The sequence below is a fragment of the Oryzias melastigma genome, linkage group LG7 (assembly GCF_002922805.2).
Source record: "Oryzias melastigma strain HK-1 linkage group LG7, ASM292280v2, whole genome shotgun sequence".
NCBI lineage: Eukaryota > Metazoa > Chordata > Actinopteri > Beloniformes > Adrianichthyidae > Oryzias > Oryzias melastigma.
In genome coordinates, this window is record NC_050518.1 from 8,303,420 (window position 1) to 8,323,682 (window position 20,263).

The following is a 20,263-nucleotide window of genomic DNA, read 5'->3' on the forward strand; positions in this document are numbered from 1 at the left end:
AAAAATACAGCCCTTCCAATTATAAACAATTTATTCATAAAAACTGTAGTATGACAAAAAAAGGTAACAACCATGAGCTTCCTCCGGAAGGGTGGCTGGGCGCTCCCTTAGAGAGAAGCTCGGTCACCCGGAGAGAGCTCGAGTAGAGCCGCTTCTCCTACGCATTGAGAGGAGCCAGTGGACTATGTGCACGACCTACTTCTGCATTCTCTATTTGACCGCTTTCTGGTTGGAGCAGTGGGCTATTGTTTATGTGGAAATAATGGAGTATTTGCACTTTAAAAGAGGATTTTTGGAGATGCCAAGAGTCACTATAAACGATTTTAGGCGGATTGTTCGTTTTTCTAGCAAAATACTCTAAAATAAAAATGCAAAAATTGTAATAGTCGTCCTACATAGCAAACTTTGAAGGTAACTTGCTGAGGCTGATGTTCTTCACATATATTTATGCACGACCAGCTGAAAAGCTGATGGAAATTCATGTTGGCAACACGTGATAGGTGCAGGCAAGATGCAGATTCCTGTATTGTTTCACATATTTTATGTGCCTCCATAGCTAAATGCTACTGGTCACAGTATCTAATGAAGTCTCGTTAGCTGTCACTCAGCTAGAACGAGGAGCGTAGCTGCAACCGGGAACCATTTGGTGTATTAACCTGAAACCGGAACCGGAATCCTAACCTTAACCTTTCCTCCGCGTCCGTGCAGTATTTAGAAAAAAAGTTAAGACCTGACTGCAGTATTTAGAAAATTTTGTCCGAATACCCTTGTCATTTTTATTTGGATTAATGCTAACTAGCATGAAAGACACATCCAATTATCACTGTCTTTATCATTATGATCTGTTAGTTGTCTTTCAATTACTCCACAGCCGAGTGTTTCTAAATTTGTGTAAATGTAATGTTCAGTGTCCGGTAGAAGCACGTGATTCCCTTTCCTAAAACGTCTCAACACAGGCAAGGAAACCGTTAGCACACATTGCTACCGCTCCAAGTTCGTTTACGCATAAAAGGTTCTGTTGAACAGGTTTTAAATGTACCAACATAGGTAGTTTCATCCCAAGAAGTCCGATGATCATACAGCACATGATAGCGTATTGTGGGTGTTTGGTGTTTCAGGAAGGCAAACTTTGCCTTTTGGATGTCATTGTGTATACACATAATTACAAACTAACATATAATGTAAGAAATAATGAAAATAAACCAATACCAGGGAAACTATTTGCTAGGTCCATGCAAATAGATAGTCACAACCAGAAGTGGTCTTATTCGAAACCGGAAATACGTCACACAGCTCCGTGCATATAGTCTGTTGAGGTGGCTTGGACATCTGATCCAAATTCCTCTTGGACGCCTCCTTGATGAGGTGTTCCAGGCATGTCCCACTGGGCGAGGCCCCAGGATTTAAAGCAACAAGGATACGCTGGAGAGAATACATCTCTCGGCTGGCTTGGGAACGCCTCGGGGTTCCCCCAGAGGAGCTGGAGAGTGGCTGGGGAGAGGGAAGTTTTGCTTATACTGGTGCGCCCGCGACCCAGTCTCGGATGAGTGGAAGAAGATGGATGGATTCTTTGGTCTTTACAGTTTTCTCAATCGTTTTGGTACATTTCAGAATGAAACTTCTCACAACAACCTCCAGAACATTTAGTCATTTGTGCACAACCTAGTGGCAGTTTCATGTTCATTTAATCCAATAGTATATCCTTTTGGACACAAAGCAATTGACTAAGTACAAATCTCTACAAAATGGTCACTTTTGACTTGCTTTTGATCATTATTCATTGTTTTTGTCATATCTTTCAAAAGGATCTAAACTTCTCCAGGCGGATTAGTCATTGTTTAAGCAACTACTAATCTTCTTCACTTCATTGTTCCTTTGCACATAAACTTGTTGAGCCTGTTCTTAAACATTTCGTATGTCCATTTTACATATAGTTGTTATTGTGATTTCATAAAAGTGTCCATGAACTTTTTTAAGGAGAACCTCATAATACACTGATGAAAATAAGTGTTTAAACTATTGGTTGGAACCAATGATGATGATGTAAGCGTCCATCACTCTGCTGTATACTGGCTGTGGTTTGTAGAACATGAACGATACTTGTGGAGTATCTCTCAATTTCTAAATCCAAATGAGGGTTTTTTCTCTTCCTGGAGGTGGAAGGTTTATGACCAGTGTCCACATACCCAAATGACCTGCTAGAGATCATGAATGCAGCTGGTGATGATATTAGAGCAGAGTCCTACAGAGGGTGGATTCAGTTCTCAAAAAGATACTTTCCTCTGTGCATTGATAGAGCTGATATTTGCTGTGATTTGGATGAAAATATGTGGCCATATGTGACATACAGAAATGTCTAGTTGTCTATGGTTGATTTGCAGTACTGTCTGTTATACAGTATTTTCAGTTTCAAAGGTTTACTGAGCAAAAGGAAGTTGAAGTTTGTCATTTCTTTTCTTTCCATTCGCACAATGCCGTGCATAGTTGAAAGTAAATGGTTCAAAGTGCATATTCAGTGTCTTTTTTTTTTAAATTCTACTTTTCAAAATATCATGCATGGTACACAATAATATCTTCACATTATATGACATTGGGAAGCACTTCCAGAGTAATCAGTCTCAATGAAAACATGCTGAAATCTTTTGACTTGATTGTTCAAAGAGGCAGAAGTCACTCATAACATATCATTTTGACAACTCTGACACTTTCACTGACATAAAAACATGTCTTTGAAGCATGAACTAACCATTTTAAGCCACTGACCTGCATTTTGAGAAACTGATTTGCTTTTGCAGGTTATCTACAATGTTTTGCAGTTTGCACCAATTGTTTTTAGAAATGCCTTAGCAGTGGTGCAAACTTTAATACTGTTGTGAGAAATGCACTAAATCGATTGAGAAAAAACTTAAATGTGCATCGGATGAAGAGAAAGTGAAACAAAACAGTCACCCCCGTATCAACTGGGCCCCCCCAATTGATACGAGGTCTTGAGAGTCTTTCGGATTGTGAGCTCTTCTGAGGTAGTCGGTGAGGACCGCCGCTGGTCAAGCTGCCTTGGTCCCGTTGTTGCCTGACCAGTGCTACCACAGGGGAGATGCTTTGGGGCATGGGCTTGGATTTGCCGCTTCGACTTACCCCATGGACTGGCCTGGGTACTTGGACCCAACGCTGGGGGGGGCCGATCCACCATCGGGAGTCAGTCGGCCAGCTGCCCCCAACCTATCCCCGTTCCCCATATGAACACGCATTAGGGTAAGGGGGGGTTGATTTGCCTTGCACTGCGGGGGGTGGACTACCTACCAGTGGACGCCCTTACTGTGGCTGCTGCATGGATTAGAAACTGCCCCTCGGTTTTAATTGCACCTAAGACAAGTAGGACCCTTGGTGGGAGGGTGCTTGGACATCCCTACCAGTAAAACAGTTGATGTCCTCTACCACCGCTACCCACCAATTTTAACCCCACCATAGACATGTAGGGCCGTTGGTGGGAGGGTGACTGGACATCGCTGTGAGCAATCAGGAGATGTCCTGTCAATGCCCTTCTCGCCAATTTTAACTGCACCCTTTAGTACACACACCCCTAACACCTCAAAATATACACTCTAACACACAAACATAATCACACAAGGAAGGTGAGACCTTCAACCTTCTGTCCCCTACCCCGTCCCTTGTGGGGGCCCTCAGCCTGGTGGCCTTGTCTCTTGGGTGCTGGTCTCCTGGGCCCGGCGGCCTCCTCTCTGTGTGGGAAGAGGGATCTCTGAGATTTACCTAGAGCAGGGGATCAAATTACATCGGATCCTGGGGGTGTCCATGTCTCGGTGGTGCGGGTCCTGGTCCTTGCCCTCGAGAACTGCACCTCTCCAAAGAAAAATCAGTCAATGGGTGAGCCTGGTCGGGCCTTGTTAACAACACTCCTCTTGGACCCCCGCTTCTCTTGGGTGTCCCTCTCCTGGATGCCTCGCTCCTTTCTGGGCCTCTGGCATGGGGGCCTCTGCGGCGGTCCCGCGTGCCTTGGTCTGGGTGCTTGGGGGGGTTCCATTCCATTCCAGATTGCTATTTATATCTGGTTGTTTTATGATGTCACCTCTGTTACCATCTTCTCTTTTCTTTAAACTCCCCTCTTTTACCTTTCTTTTCATGTTTAAAAACGTAACCTCTTCTCAGAACTGTTTCAACATTCCGACAGCTCCCCAAAGACCTTAAAGTCTCCTAAAATAGTGTTTTTGGTGTTTTAGAATATTCTTGTGGCATTTTGCTTATAAGGACATACAGTATATGAAGACAACTAGTCTTAAAATTACATTTCTGAGTATTTATCTATTCAAAAAAATTCTTTGGAAAAAGCTTGTTGGTTAGTTTGGCGTACAATTTACTACAGCAAATCACAACATTACTCCGCTCCATTGATGCATCCACTTGAAGATGACTAACTAGATTCACGTTTGTCTTTGTTTTCCTGGCATCTAGCTCAAAACTGTATGACTGGATAATACAACGGAGTATTAGGCCCACCATGAAATAAATGAATACATGTACAAGAATAGTCATAAAATTATAAGAAAAAAGTTGTAAGTTTAAGAATAAACAGTAGTGCAATTATGAGAAAAAAAGTAAAAACTTTTCAAGAATAAAGTCTTAAAATTATGAGGAAAAAAAGCAATAATTTTATGAGAATAAACTCAGTTATAAGTAAAAAAGTCAATATTTTACAATAAAGTTGTGATTTCTTAAGTTGAGAATTTATTTACGTCCTACATTCAGGAAGTAAAGGTCTGTTTACTAAGAAAATATAAACAACAACAAAAAAGAACCAATACTATGTTTCAGTATAGAGATAGATGCATTCCCTTTCATTCAGTATTGGTTCAGAATGTAAATAAAGAAATACCAAGTCTTTCAGTGAAAGAGTCAACACTGTTTTATTAGAAGTCTTTGGACATTGAAAAGAATTTGCTAGAAACTGGGCCCCTTAGGAAGAAAATTCTTGATTTACATGAAGGCATGCCGTTTACGCCATCAGCAGTATAGTTGCAAAGGTCGAAATGCAAATTGGCACAAAGATTCCTTTGACAAAAAAAGCACAAATGGCTGCATTGATGGTTACAGTCAGTATGAAATGTGGACGGAGGCTGACACAATCATCTATGTTTTCAAAAAAGCTGGGCTTTACCCTCGTTAAATTACAATTTTTTTCTCATAATTTTACAGGTTTAGTCTTGTAAAATTACATTTTTTTTCCATAAATGTACGGGTTTATTCACATAAAATTACAACATTCATTCTCATAAATATGAGTTTTTTCTAGTAGAATACCACTTTTTTTCTTAATTTTACATCTTTATTCTCATAAATTTTTATATTTTTTATTTAAGTGGTGGCTCTAATACTCCGTTGTTGGATAGTTTCAAGATTCAAGATCAGCTTTAATTATTTCTACAAGGAAATCCTGTAGTAGAAGTAGCATAATAACAAGGAAATGGACAAAAATGCCCCAAAACGCCAGCAATCAAAATATTCCAATATTGCTCACCATTTTTTTGGACCAGTAATGCTTGTTTGAAGTTCTGACAAAAATTTCTAATAAACTACTGCCGCTTTGCAGAAACTGTCCTAGAAAAGAATGTTTTGTAACATTTTGGCTAAAAATGATAAAATCATAACTAAAAGACAACTGGGATTACAATTACAATAAATAAAAAAATGACCGGAGTGGGACTACTTGGCCACTTGCTTGTGAAACCAAACACTCCTCTTCCTTGCTTGTATCCCTTTAACATTTTTTCATCTTCTGTTTTAGATGAAAGTCATACATAAGAATGCCATCAAGACCATAGTGTTTTGTGTACTACTCCTTGGGGCCCTGTTTCATTTCTGGAACCCATGGACCAGTTTAAGGGTCGATGTACGACCAAGAGAAGGGGGTCCGATACAAGAGCAAATTTTTGCAAAAACTGCAAACCTCATCGGCCTTTATCCCGATGTCCCCTTCCACATCAAAGAGGCTGTAGCACAGTGAGTTATCTGTTTTTTAAAGCATGTTTTACCTTTGTTCAAAATTGATTTTATTGCCGCTTCTAAGAAATTTGACCTTTTTTTTCCCTCTGCAGCCGTTTGGCACAAAACACATGTGTTTGCAAAGCAGATGAGAAAACCTTTAAAGTTCCGTTGTTGAATCAGTTCTTCCCGCCTGTTTGGGCCCAGAATCTCCAAAAGGCCTTTTTGGGAAACCACCCTGATCCTGAGGGTGTAAAGCGCCATAGGACTCAGGAGTACGATAAGTTCAAGATCAGGTAAACTTCTAGTTACAACTCAGTTAAAATAACGTAAAGCATTTCTTTTTTCAACTAAACCAGGGGTATTCAACCTTTAACGCTGAAAGGAACTCGGCGAGAGCTGCAAAGTGTTTTTGTGTAAAATCAATACATGCAAATGCAATAAGATAATGTCCCTCTGATTAGAAACCACTCTGACTGTACATTAAACCTTTTACCATCACAACTAAACACTGCATCATAGGAGTAAAAGCTTCTATAGATAGTCTGGCCATTCTCCTCTGACCTCTTGGATCAACGAGGCATTTCCGCCCACAGAACTGAATATTTTCTCTTTTGGATCATTCTCCATAAACCATCTAGAGATGGTTGTAGGTTGTTTTTGAAATACTCAGAGCAGCCTGTCTGGCACCAATAATCAAAGTCACTTCAATCGCCTTTCTTCCCCATTCTGATTCTCAGACAATCTCAATCTCTTGACAATCTCTACATGGCTAAATGCATTGAGCTGCTGCTATGTGATTAGATAGAGTAGTAAAGTGAGCAGTGAGGGTTGTTGGCTACATGAGTCAAAAGAAAGTATTATAAACAAAGAGGAAAAAAAGACTTTCCGGAAGTAGCTGGAGCCCACATACCCAGGTATCATTATGCCCACACAAATGAATGTTTCTCGTAAGTATGACTCAATTTTTAGTTTTTTGTTTTTTTAGACAATGTTTGTCCAAGAAGCATTATTTTTTAACAAGTTTTCTCACTTTTGAAAGCACAGAGGAGAATCCATTTCCGTTTAAACTCATATTTGTGCTCATTTGCACACGTATTGAAGGTCTTCCAGCCCAGCAGATGTGTTGATCGTGGCTGAGGCTAACAACCCGCTTCAGTACCCTTCACAAGGAGTGGAGGTTCAGCCCCTCAAAACCATCATCATTCCTGGTAATGACACCTTTTGCATAAAACTGCCAAAATATTAAAATGTTTTTACTGTTTTATCAATTTAAAGGGACATGTTTTTTTTGTTTTTTTTTCGATGAAAATACTTCAGCATTCAAAAGCCCTATCACTTATAAAACACCAGCAAAATAAAGTCCTTCCCCTTTATGTGGGTTCTGCAAAGTGGTTTTTACTTAGCACTTCAGATGTGCATGGTGTTGTGATATTATAGGTCAGAATGATGTTTTACTCACCTTACTCTAAATAAGTTTGACATCATGCATTTTTCTCTTTGTTCCTTTTGAAGTGGCAAAAGTGACAAAAAAACTGTTAATGGTGACAAAGGCAGCAAACAGTTTATTAACACTACAGGAAATAATTTAAACTTTAGCTAAAAACAAATATAATATTATCTGTTATCTATCTAATATTTTCTACTTCTAACTGTTCTCTTTTTGTAGGTTTGGCTCTCAAGCAGAATAAAAGATCAAACTATTTGGTAGTTATTTACTTATTTATAACTTTGGATTTTATAATATGCTTGTCCCACAATTAATTAAATATCTGTGTTTTGTTGTTTTTATCAAATAGGTCAATTTGACAGCAGAATTAGGGACTTTCGACGTGGCTGCCACAGTAGAAGGAGTGTTCATAAAGGGAGGAGGCGAGAAGCACATCACACTTTCAGGCTCTCGCTTGTCTGCTCTCAACCAACAGTTGCAGTTTGTCACCTATACAAGTATTGTGTTTCATCCCAAGACAGCAGACTCAGGTACCTGCACAGATCTCTTTTTTGCTGTTGGGTGTTTATAGCTGAGCTTAAAAATGATGACTATCTTTTGTTTTATTAAAAAATACACTAAAGGACTTGAAATAAGAAGGATGTAGGACAGGGTATATAATATGATATGATATTCCACCTCATAAAACAAGAAATAACGTTAAATATGGAAAAATATATGCTTTCATTTCGAGTGAAAACTAATGTTCATTTTAAAGCAGAACATTTAGGAGTTTTAATTAAAAAAAAACTATATTTTTTGTTCTCATTTTAGTGCTAATTATACCAATTGGTTGATGTGCTTCAGGGATATACGTAGAATTATAGAAATGCTGCGTTTGTGTGGTGTTGGAATGATCGGAAAAATTACTGTCCGACTCAAAAAACGCACATGAATGTCGGAAAAACAACAAATCTTCCAACAGCACATGAATGCAGAATAACTTTCTGCACCCAAAAAAGGACAATATATTTATAGTGCACCATCTATGTGGAGACACCAGAATTACAGGGAAAACAAGACATTATTAGGGATTATTAATATAACTTATTCCAGTTTGTAGGGCCAGATTAAATAGTTTAACGCAGTGATCCTCAAAAAGTCACGCTAGCTAACAAAAATGGCGAGCAATATTGAAGCTATCCAGCTGTAGAGTTTTGAGCCAGATTCCAGCTCAGACGAGGAAAATAAAGACGTTTCTGGATGCATCAGAATGGAGAGGAGCAGGGAGCTTTTGGCCAAAATGTGGCTTTTTCAAACTGTATTTTTGTCTGCTCCTGATTCACAACAACTTGAATCAAGAAATACTCAAAAATGCAATTTTGATCTTAATGTTCTTTATTATAAGAACATCAAAAGAAAAATACCACAAGACTATGGGAAAAACACAATTTTCATTGGAGTAGACCTTAATATTGTATAATTGAAAGGCGGACGATTAAAATAAAAAGTATTTGTCCCTAGATTAGACTGAAATATATATCAGAATTTCAACTAGGGAAATTATATTAGGATTTATGCTGTTTAATTGAGAGATACTTGCCAAGCTAGTTTATTTCTACAACTTTTACAGCTAATCTTAAAATGGGCTCAACTCTAGAGGTGTCCATCTTTAGAAATATGTAATACGTATTTTGTATCATGATGTTTGTTGGTTTATACTTTATCACACATTTGATTAAAAAGTGGATGAATCATAGTAGGATTTCACAAATGAAATGATGTTATTTCTTCATTTTTTTCAGCGGTGTACCCCAGTTTCTTAGACTGTCCCTAATGTACATTTTTAAACTAGAGATCTTCTAAGCATCATATTTTAAACTCTGGAACTGAAATTTATTTTGGTTTCTTTTTGTCCCACAGTTCAATTTGCAACTGAAGGTCATCAGGCATTCTTTACCATCAAAATAGGACATAGGACCATCCCAAATCTTTACAACTCTGGACACAGCAGAGGTTTGTGAGCCCTTTTTGTAACCCAGTTGCATGTTATGATATTACCTTCCCTGACATCATTATTATCATTTTTTTATGATTTTTTTAAATTGTTTTTTCCTTAGACTACAACATTACCGCTCTGGTTACCATCGCCACCAAGACCTTTCTGCGCTACGACAAACTCAAAGATCTCATAGACAGCATCCGGGAGTATTACCCCTCCATCACCATAGTGATCGCAGATGACAATGAACACCCTCAGCCAGTCACTGGTCCTCACATTGAGCACTATATTATGCCCTTTGGAAAGGTAAAGAGGTTGCATTTATTGTATTTGTGTCTTGCGTTCTGATTCTCATGCAGTGCATTCAGAACGTGTTGCCCTTTTGTTTCACTGCACAGGGCTGGTTTGCAGGGAGAAATCTGGCCGTGTCTCAAGTGACTACCAAGTATGTGCTATGGGTGGATGACGATTTCATCTTCACTGCCAACACTAAGTTGGAAAAGATGGTTGACATCCTAGAGAGGACCACTCTGGATCTGGTGAGATCACTAGCTACATTTACCAAGTAATCGGAATCAGAACAGAAATGCGTCATGTAAACACGCCGTTTGGAATACTCTGGCCTGATCAGACTCTTTCGGATCCATATTTCTTTCCGATCAAGACAGGTGGGTTATACCGATTGTTGATCCAATTGAGGGGCTTGTAAACACACAGTCTGATCGTGTCATTACTGCGCTGGATTTTCCGTCATGCATAGAGGGTATGGCAGTCTTTGGAGCACGGGGGTGCTTTTTTACGGTGTGAGCTTCGGACCCTAGTCTGTCCAGCTGATCTGCACCAGAGGATTCAGGAGAACCGTGTCTCCCCGGAGAACTGTTTCTCAGAGCGGCTTCAGAGTATCATCTCGCTCTATACATGATCTTTGTTTGTTTACAACAAAACTCATTATTTCTTCTTCTACGACTATTTCCGGTATTTTAGACAGTTCTGCTCATGTCAAAATTATTTATTTTGATCAACCTTGTGGCACATGGAAACGTTTGTTACAATCGGATGAAGTTTTTCACGGTCCATGTGCACAGTTCTATTCTAATCTGATCTTTGATCTGATCAAGGACATTTTGCACATGTAAACGCAGCTCCTGTCTAAGCAATATCATCAAATATGTTCCAGAGAGGCACTCCAGACTGCAAAAAGGTTTAGCCATTAAACCACAGTTTCGGTCACATGACCACCCTCCTAATATTCACTTTTTAAAACCACACCCACATACATTTGCATTCTTGCAAATATTTTCTTACATGAAACACGACAGACAGTACCTGTATTTCTCAAAAAGTTTTTCCTCTCAAGCTTGCTAGGAGTATCAATTAATCATGCTGATTATTTAGTCTACTAAATGTAGCACGTGCAATAGTACATACTGTAGACAGAAGTAAAGGTCACATGCTACCCTCACTCTCCTGCTAGAGCAAAAAGCTCTTCTTATCTAGTGAATCATTTCTTTTATCCCAGGGTTGGTCATGCAGTAAATCTGCTTGGTCCAGCAACAATCTTATTAGCTGCTGTCAGGTCAACACAGACAAGTCACAGTTAAGCATAAAAAGGCACACTGAAACACTTGCCACATTACTAGGTGATAAAAAAAAAATTAAATAACATAAAAAAAGGCTCCTTAATTCGCTACAGAAGAAAGGAGCCTTTAAAAGTTCACTGATTTATCACAGGTCAACTTGTGGGACTTTACATCATGGTTAGATTAAGTAGCTGTACAGTACCTACACTTATGTCTCCCTGTGCCGGTCCCCAGCCCGGATAAAATACATGGTGTGTCAAGAAGGGCATCTGACGTAAAACTCTAACCAAACCAAATGTCCGGATCAGTGAAGGCTGATTCGCTGTGGCGACCCCTGAAGGGAAATGCTGAAAGGCAAAAAACAACAACAATATTTACATGCAAAAAGCTTTCAATAAGTGTTCTGCTATTTAGGCATAAAGATTCAGGTCTTAGACTATTAAATATCCATAATATAGATCTTTGAGGCTGTTAAAAGTAGTGTTTGCAGCATGTTCTTGTGGTATTTTTATCAAGCTGGAGGACATGTTTAGAAAAAAATACACTTAAAATTGCTTTTTTATGCTTTAAATTGATGTGAGTCAAAATTCCATTGGAAAAATCTAGTAGGTGTGACTCTTTGCTCCACTCCATTCCAATGCATCCACTTGTAGACAAATAAATCCATGTGCCTCCTTGTCTGAGCTGGTATCTGGCTCAAAACTGTACGGCTGGATAAATTCAATGTTCCCTGCCATTTTTGGTGCACTAATAATGTTAGATTGAAGTATGGGGCACTGGAAACTAGGGGGAAAGAGTATAAACGAATAGATGACAGGAAGTAGAGGCGGATTTACTCCACGCCAACAGTCCCACCCACAACTCAGAGGGGAATTTCTCATAAACTCCTGCTCTCTGCCACAACTGTGTCTCAGAAAACAACATAAGTTTTTTCTGGCTAAAACTGCATAATTAGTATTAAAAGTAGGGCTGTAAAATGATCACTTTAATCGCAATTCATTCATTACAGTTATTTCAGTGTGTTATTAGGATTTTTTTGTTGCTTCTATAAAGTCTGTTCATGTCTGATAATGAACACCTGGAAGGGCATTATCCCCTCATACCACGGTCATTTACAAAACTACATAAATAAATATTAAATAAGTTATTAGAACTTACGTCCTGTTATATTTTTGAGCTTGAATTGTTTTCACAAAACGCGGACTATTTAAAACATAGCGTATTGCGTTGTCTATTTCCCCTCTGAGGGGAAGTGATCGTCTAGAGAAAACAAACAGAGCATCATTTCAGTGGGAAAGTTCGCCTCTTCCTGGATGTCTTTTTCCAGATGATGAAGCAAAAGTTCTTTTTAAAGTGATAAAATCTAAATAGCTCAATCCCTGTGCTTTAGGGAGTCTCATTTCCTCCTTCTTAGATTTCCTTCTCTCTTTCTTTTCTGCTGCATCTCAGTCTTTAAAATGATCAAATTCGCCAGACATGTAAAAGAAAACTATAAAGTCCCTCGTGTCTTTTCCACTGTCTTGCAGTTGTGATAAACAGTAGAATCAAGTTTAATATATGAATTATGATATTACTAAAAAGTTCTGGTCAATATTTTTTGGATTACTATTTTTTTTGTTGTTGTTGTTTTTAATTAGATCACTCTGGACTTGATGTATTTTTTTTACATTGTTTGAGATTGGAAAAAAAATTCCCCCTTTTGTAGTGTAAAAGAAAAGTTGGAAATCTGTTATATAAAAACGTAATAAAGCCACTTTTTTATTTAAAATGAGGCTTTTCACAGGTGAAAAATATTTGCAATTAAATCAATGAATTAGATTAATTCATTACAGATCACGTTAATTAATTGCATCAAAAAAATTAATCACATGACAAAACTAATTAAAAGACCACACAGAATGCTATTAAAAGATGATCAAAGTGAACATGTTTTTTTTTCTATACTGGCTTAATCTGAAGCTTCAGTAAACAGTTGGTCACATCTAACCTAAGGACTAGTTTTCTTAGATCAGCATGAAGATACCAATCTAAAGCAGAACTACTGGCCCAGCATTTCACCTGCATAGCAATTTGTGTTGATGAACCTGTCCAACTACAAAGCAGAGCAGCTCTACAGATTGCTGCAGTGAGAGGTCAATAAGATTATAGGGAAACCACAAAACTGGACTACAAAGATCCACGTAAGCCTCCTGTCCACTGAGAGGTCCGGTCCAGTTAATTCTGGTGAGTGTTCCCCCTCAGTTACGCCTCGCTTCCACTAAGCAGTTTGTTTTCACGGCGTGTTCGTGGTGTAGACCGCTAACATGTCATTGCATCATTGTAGAGCAACGATTAGAAAAACTTCCTTAAGCTCTCCCTGTATCGCACCGTTACCAAGGATGGCAAAGAGCGTTTGCAGCTCCACCGCAGACAGACTCGGCCTTGCTGCTGTTTGTAGTTTCAATACAGACGTGTGACCAAAAGAGAACATAGGAAACCACAAAAACCTGAATGCTTAGATGTTGGAAACTTTCGCTTAAATCATTTCTATATTGGAGCTCTCTAATTTCGTCATTTCTGCTAATCAACGGGTGGCTACAGCCGCTCAACAGTTCAGTTCCACTTTTCAATGGATCTACAAATGATGGGGCCCCAAGAGGTACTGATCGGTACTGTTTAATGGGTCCATTTTACACGAAATTCTCAAAATGCTGGACCGGACAGTGGAAACAGGGCTTTACGCACTGGAGTCTGCACAACAAAAATGCCTGAAGTCGAATGGGTTCAATGACCAAAGTTCACTTTGCCAGCATTAACAAGAGTATAAAAATGGCAATTGAGCGGGACACAATTAAGTTTAAAGCTCTGCTGGATTTACCTAAAAATACACCTCCTAATCAAGCATGATTTGTTCTTTAAAGGATCCATCCATCCATCTATTTTCTTATCCCATGTTACCTTTTTTGGGGTCACAGGGCTGCTGGAGCCTGTCCCAGCCACTGTTAGGTGAGGGAAGGGTACACCCTGGACATGTCACCAATCAGGCCCTAGGAAAACCAAAACAGCAAATTTATAAAGTATCTTCCACACTCCTAGAGTCCTAGAGTGATTAATTAAAAAGAAAAACAATTTAAAAAGGCTTAGAAATCCCAATGTATTTCAATTTATTGAAGGCAGAGTTTTTGTCATGAGAAGCAGGGGTGATTTGCTTTCTGTAACTTTCCCTTCAGTGTTTTTTTAGATGTTTCCTCATACTCAGAAATGGAGATAAGGCCCTTGGGCTAGACACACCCTTGAGACAGTTTAAAAATTCCAGCCGGGTCCTTCCTGTGCAAGCGCACAGCGTCTTCACCAGCTTATTTGATGTTTGATTCTCACAAACTGGTATATCTGTCACTATGTCACTGTCTGGGATCTAAGACATGTGCGTGCATCTGTACATTATCTGGCAGTTATCATCCGCGAAAGGAAATGAAACGATGCTTTTAAAGTGTTGTCAGATGTCACAACAAGCTATTGCCAGCCATATTTTATTAAAACATCAAGTGGTTGTGCCGTTGCTAAATCAACAAACGCACTGACTCACTTACACACTTGTGTAATGCTAAGGTCATCGCAAATACTTGTATTTTTAATAAAAGGGGTTCAATGCTGATCTGGCTTTTAAGGTTAAAAATGTTCAAATCCTGAAAATGTTTTGTTAATTGTAAATTGAAAAAAATATCCTAAAGAAGAAGAGCAACCACAGCTAAACATCTTAAACCCTGCCGTAGATTACCAGTAACCAAAAGAACATCATTCCATTCCTGCACAGAGGAAAACAGTTATCACGTCCAAGTTGATCAAATGCCAATCCGCAGACATTTGATACCTATGAGGTATCCAATTAAAAAAGGCATAATTCAAATATCTGAAGTTTGACAGGTTGCTGTGTCGTATCAGCCAATCAGGAACTCGGCTTTGGGCACGTGACATTTTTAGTGATCCGATCAGCGGGTAGAGTATTAATCTTAAAGGAGTGTTTTGTTCTGTCGCAGCGCGGCGGTTCTCTGGCTGCAGTCAGCCTCCCGGAGGAGGGAGGAGGCGAGTAAATAGTGGGTGTCCCGGGTATGTGGGGTTACTGCTAATCTTTCTGGCCTGCTGAAGAACACGCCTCAAGTGGATCTCACTTACATGAGGGAGAGCCTAGCATATGATCCACAAGGCAGGGTTTTGATGAGCCTCTCTGCTGCAGTGCTGCTGATGTACCACGGGATGGCTGTGGAGCAGAGCAGTGGTAGAGCGGTTGACCTCCAATCAGAAGATCAAGGTCTGGTTTCCACCCAGCACCCCCATGTGTTTGGAAGCGGAGCCACCATCAGTTTGTGAATGTGTATGGTTGAATGGGAGGGTAACTGATAGGCCTCCAAGGAAGGTAGTAAAGTAAACACCAGACAAAAGGAATAAACCTTTAGCAGAGAGGTGGAATTTTCCCAGCAGAGGATTAGGTTTATTCCATTTCACACATTCTTGAGATATTACACCTTGCTTGACTTTCTTAATGATGTGGGTGGTGTTGACAGACCTGTTCAAGTTAAGCTGTCCCATATATGGTTAAGCAAACAGTTTCATTTCTCATTTCACGCCACTGACTGTAATTTGCTCTTTTCAATATGACACCTTCACATGAATGCAGTCAAACAAGGTACATTAAAAGCTCAAAATATAAAAAATAAAGGTAAAAGGTTAAAAGAATTAAAAATAAAATAACATTAAGTAAGTGACAGTATGCAATAAGAGATCAATATGAATGGAAGTAGGGAGCTGATAACATACATCGAGATGCTAATTAGATGTTTGAAGCCAACTATGGACTATTTTTACAAAAATAAAATCTGATATCCAGAGATGGAAATCTATACCTTTCTTATACCTGTATTCGAGAATAGAGTCAATCAAAATGAATATCCAAAACTGCTGTATTTATTCCAATCCATACCATTTTCTATACCTCAAAAACAATTTGTAGAGTTAGATCGAATACTTTCAAGCTATATATGGATGGGTAAAAAAACAAGGATTAGGTATGAAACCTTACGACTAAAAGAGGAGAAGGGTGGAATGAGTCTTCCTTGCTTTCAAAAATATTACATTGCAGCCCAGTTAAGACCCCTAGTCTACCTGTGTTCTCCAACTTACAGAGCAGGAGGAACCCCAATAAAAGAGGTACCACTTCCAGCTGTACTAGCTGATATTAAACTAATGACTAATACAATCAAAATCACATATTAAAGTATTTCTAAGTTATATAAAAGTATAATAGACAGTGGGGGACAGAACACGTGGTATGTAAAGAAAAAATTGGAAGAGGAAGCAAGTTTAATAATTACTGAATAAAAATGGGAAAGGATTTGTCATGTGCAATGCACTTCAACCGTGTCAAACTCCTGGCGTGAATTTTGTTGGAAAAACATGAGGTTTTTCATCACACCTGTTCAACAAAAATACTGTAAGAATAAGGAATGTTGGAGATGTGGAAGTAAAAGGGCCTACCACTTTCATATATTTTGGAGCTGTCCAGTCATCCAACGTTACTGGTCAGAAATTCACAATCATGTTAAGAATATTTTTATGATTGACTTTCCATGTTCATTTGAGACTATGTATTTTTGCAACTTAATTCATGACGGACTTAATGCAATGGACAAAAAATGATTACGCATCCTGATGGCAGCAAGTAAAAAGGCAATTACCAACGACAAAACACCTCTTGGGTTCAGGCCAGGGAGGCCATTCCTACCAATCATGCCCCTCCAGGTGCTACTGTCATTGCCCATGTGGGCGTTGAAGTTCCCCAGAAGGACAACCGAGTCTCCCGTTAGGGCACTTTCCAGTACACCTCCAAAAGACACCCAGAAGGCCAGGTACTCCGAACTGCTGTTTGGCACGTAAGCTGAAACCACAGTCAGAGACCTGTCCCCCACCTGAAAGCGAGGTGACACGACCCTCTCGTCCACCAGTGTAACTCCAACACTGAGCAGCTGAGCTTGGGGCTCACGAGTAAACCCACCCCGACCTGTCGCCTCTCACCATGGGCAACTCCAGAATGGTAAAGAGTCCAACCTCTCTTGAAGGATGGAGTTTCAGAGCCCAGGCTGTGCGGTATCTAGAGGTGAGTCCAACTATATCTAGTTGGTATCTCAACCTCTCACACAAGTTCAGGCTCCTTCCCTCTCAGAGATTATACGTTCCATGTTCCAATAGACAAATTCCATGACCGGGGTTTTTTGCCGCCGAGGCACTCGCCTTCGACTGCCACTCAAACCACATTGCACCAGCACCCCCTGCAGGTGGTCGGCCAATTGGAGAGTGATCCCACATTGCTCCTTCGGGCTGGACTTGACTGGTACCCATTGGAGGAGCCCCGGCTACCAGGCACTTGCCTACAAGCCCCAACCCCAGTCCTGGCTCCAGGGCGAGGTCCGGGTAACGCCAATCCAGGCAACGTGACTGGATTCCTGATGGTGTTACTCATGAAGTGGTTCTGAACCGCTCTTTGTCTGGCTCGTCACCCAGGACCTGTCTGCCATGGGTGACCCCTGCCATGGGTGACCCCTGCCATGGGTGACCCTACCAGGGACAAAAGCCCCAGACAGCATAGCTCCTGAGATCACTCGAGCACTCTGACTCCTCCACCACGTTAAGGTGATAGTTCAAGGTGGGGGCCCAGACAAATGTTTTTTTTTAATTTTCTGCAGCAATGAATATGTTGACGAGTTTGAATCGTTTTTTTTTACTGATTCACAAAGAATCATTACATCCTTAGCAGCAACTGAAATGGCCAGTCTCTCCACACCTCGCTTTTTTGGATGCATCCACTTGCAGACACGTAGATCCAATAACATCTTTGTTTTCCTTATCTGAGTTGGCATCTCACTCAAAACTGTATTGCTGGATAGTTGATACAACCCCCTTTTTATTTTGTTGATCTATTAATGTTAGCTTGTGGTTGCGAGGGGATATAAATTAGTCGCAGAGATGCAAATAAAGGCATGATGGGAGATCAGCAGAGGCTTACTTCAACACCAACAGTCTCACCCACAACTTTCTGATGAAATCTCAAGGATGAAGCATAAGCTTTATCCTTGAAAACGACAGTTTTTTTGTTTTTTTTGGGGGGGGGGTCTAAAAACATCATAGTCATAAATAAAACACCAATAGGAATGTGTTTACCAAGGATCAAAACATGATTGGAGTGGGACCTTAAGCTACCAGTGGAAAATATTGGCTAGAGGATCTAGTGTTAGAACTCAACATAGTCCAGTTGGGAAAAATCTGTGAATCTGCTCAGTCTTGTGAAAAACTTGTTTTCCATTCATTTTGTTGTAGGTTGGGGGCGCAGTGAGGGAGGTGACTGGATATGCTGCCACATTTCGACACACCATTTCAGTTGAAAAAGGAGGAACAGAGGGCGACTGTTTACACATACGTCTGGGATACCATCATGTTATTGAGGGATTTCCAAACTGTGTAGTCGCAGATGCCGTCATCAACTTCTTCATGGGTCGGACCGACAAAATGCGGCAGGTTGGCTTTGACCCCCGGCTGTCACGAAGGGGCCATTTAGGTTAGTATTCTCCTTTCAGAGGAACTGCGCTGCCCTTATTTCAGAATGCAAAAAAAATAAATAAATGAATGAATGAACATGTATGTGTGGCATTTGTCTTTTGAAACTTTTTGGTGACTTTAATTATTAAAAAACAAAATTCTAAAAGAAAAAATAATGAATGTTCTTGTTGTTTCAGAGTTCTTCATTGATGGCTTGGGTCTCCTCCATATTGGCTCCTGTAGTGATGTCATAATAAACCACGCATCTAAGATTGTCCTGCCCTGGAGGAAAACGGACGAACAAAAAGCTTATGAAAAATTTCGTTACAGTGTCCAAAGTAATCTTTCTGATGAAATCTTCTACTTTAAGTACAGAATGAAGTGCTCGACGAGTCAATGAGGGCAAACCTGGTGTGGTTATTTTTTGTTTGACAGACAGAATTGTAGTGTTTACTGTGTAAACACAAAGAACTACCCTCTCAGGATCTTGCATGTGTCTGTACTTTTGGAATTACTCATTTTGCTTACACATTTTTAACTGCAGGTGAAGATGATGAACAGTAAACTCATACGAGGTTAATGTATAAACAAAGGGAAGCAAAACAGTGACACACAATGTCTTGTCTTTGTTTGAGGATTTTCTCAGTCAGATGATGCATTTAGTCAAATAAATCCCCAAAGCTCGACAGCTAAAAGACCATTTGACATGTTTGAAAGAAAAAAAAAGCTCATATATTCATATACACATTCATTCAAGGTCCATTAACTTTTCAAAACATTGTTTTATACTTACAGTCTTTAATTAAAGTAGCATTTTTCTGGAATAAATAAATATCTTTAGTGAAAAGTTCATTAAGTTGGGCTGTCATTGCAGAACTTCTCCACAAGATGGAAACATAACAAAGCAAAAATGTAAAAAGGATACGGAAACCTTGAGTTTGTTCTGGATTTATTGGAACTGTTTACATATGTTGCAGAGTATAGGAAAAAAAACATTGATTGCATGTTTTTGTACCATTCCATTGTTTTGTTGAACAGTGCTGCTATAAAATAAATGTACTTATGTGTTCATTTGTGTACAGAAACACTTTGCTTTCGTTGTGTAAGCGTGTTAGGTTGGGAAGCCTAATTTGTGCATTTTGTTCAAGTTATAATTGTAATGAAACATTTGTGGTTAAATAAAAGTGTTTTACTGGCTGGCCCTGATTAAGAAGTTTACTGTTTTTTTTTTTTTCTTGAACCTGTGCCTCTATGTGTGTTTGTGTTTGCAGGCCTGGCTGCAGCATCTGGCTTTGTAAATATTTGGCCAGATCCACGCTCACCGTGTTCTAATTGAAGTGGACTATTTCCTGCCAATTAGTGAAACACTCCTTGAGCTTTAAAGGGAAAACCCAAAGGGTTTGGTGTCTGGAGGCCTCTGAAATATGCGCAGGAAAAAAAAAAGATTAATTTGGCTACCTTCATAACATCAAGCAAGGAAATAATTAGAGGAGGTTTATATTTATTATATTTTCCTTGGTTTTGAACTCTTGTAGTTTTTATCAGGTCAAGGTTTACAGCTTTAAAAAAGAATATGAGGAGTTTCAGCTGCTGGACTGCAGGGGGCAGCATGGGATCAGGTTTGATCAGGCCAATTGTTTTTCTTTTTTTTAACTATTTATTACCTCAAACTAATGTGATTTGCTTCCCTAT

General features: G+C 39.5%; 1 protein-coding gene across 1 annotated transcript in view; it reads left to right on the forward strand.

Moving 5' to 3' along the window:
* The window catches only part of b4galnt1a (beta-1,4-N-acetyl-galactosaminyl transferase 1a), a 22,390-nt gene extending 2,613 nt beyond the window's left edge, over window positions 1–19,777 (forward strand). Inside the window, exons 2-11 of the mRNA XM_024293864.2 lie at window positions 5,798–6,012; window positions 6,108–6,290; window positions 7,099–7,205; window positions 7,664–7,701; window positions 7,794–7,974; window positions 9,347–9,439; window positions 9,544–9,731; window positions 9,824–9,964; window positions 18,353–18,590; window positions 18,769–19,777. Coding sequence (XP_024149632.1) covers window positions 5,798–6,012; window positions 6,108–6,290; window positions 7,099–7,205; window positions 7,664–7,701; window positions 7,794–7,974; window positions 9,347–9,439; window positions 9,544–9,731; window positions 9,824–9,964; window positions 18,353–18,590; window positions 18,769–18,971 — 1,587 coding nt within the window. The 3' untranslated portion in view covers window positions 18,972–19,777. The remainder of the gene's footprint in view (window positions 1–5,797; window positions 6,013–6,107; window positions 6,291–7,098; window positions 7,206–7,663; window positions 7,702–7,793; window positions 7,975–9,346; window positions 9,440–9,543; window positions 9,732–9,823; window positions 9,965–18,352; window positions 18,591–18,768) is intronic.
* Window positions 19,778–20,263: the final 486 nt, after the last annotated feature.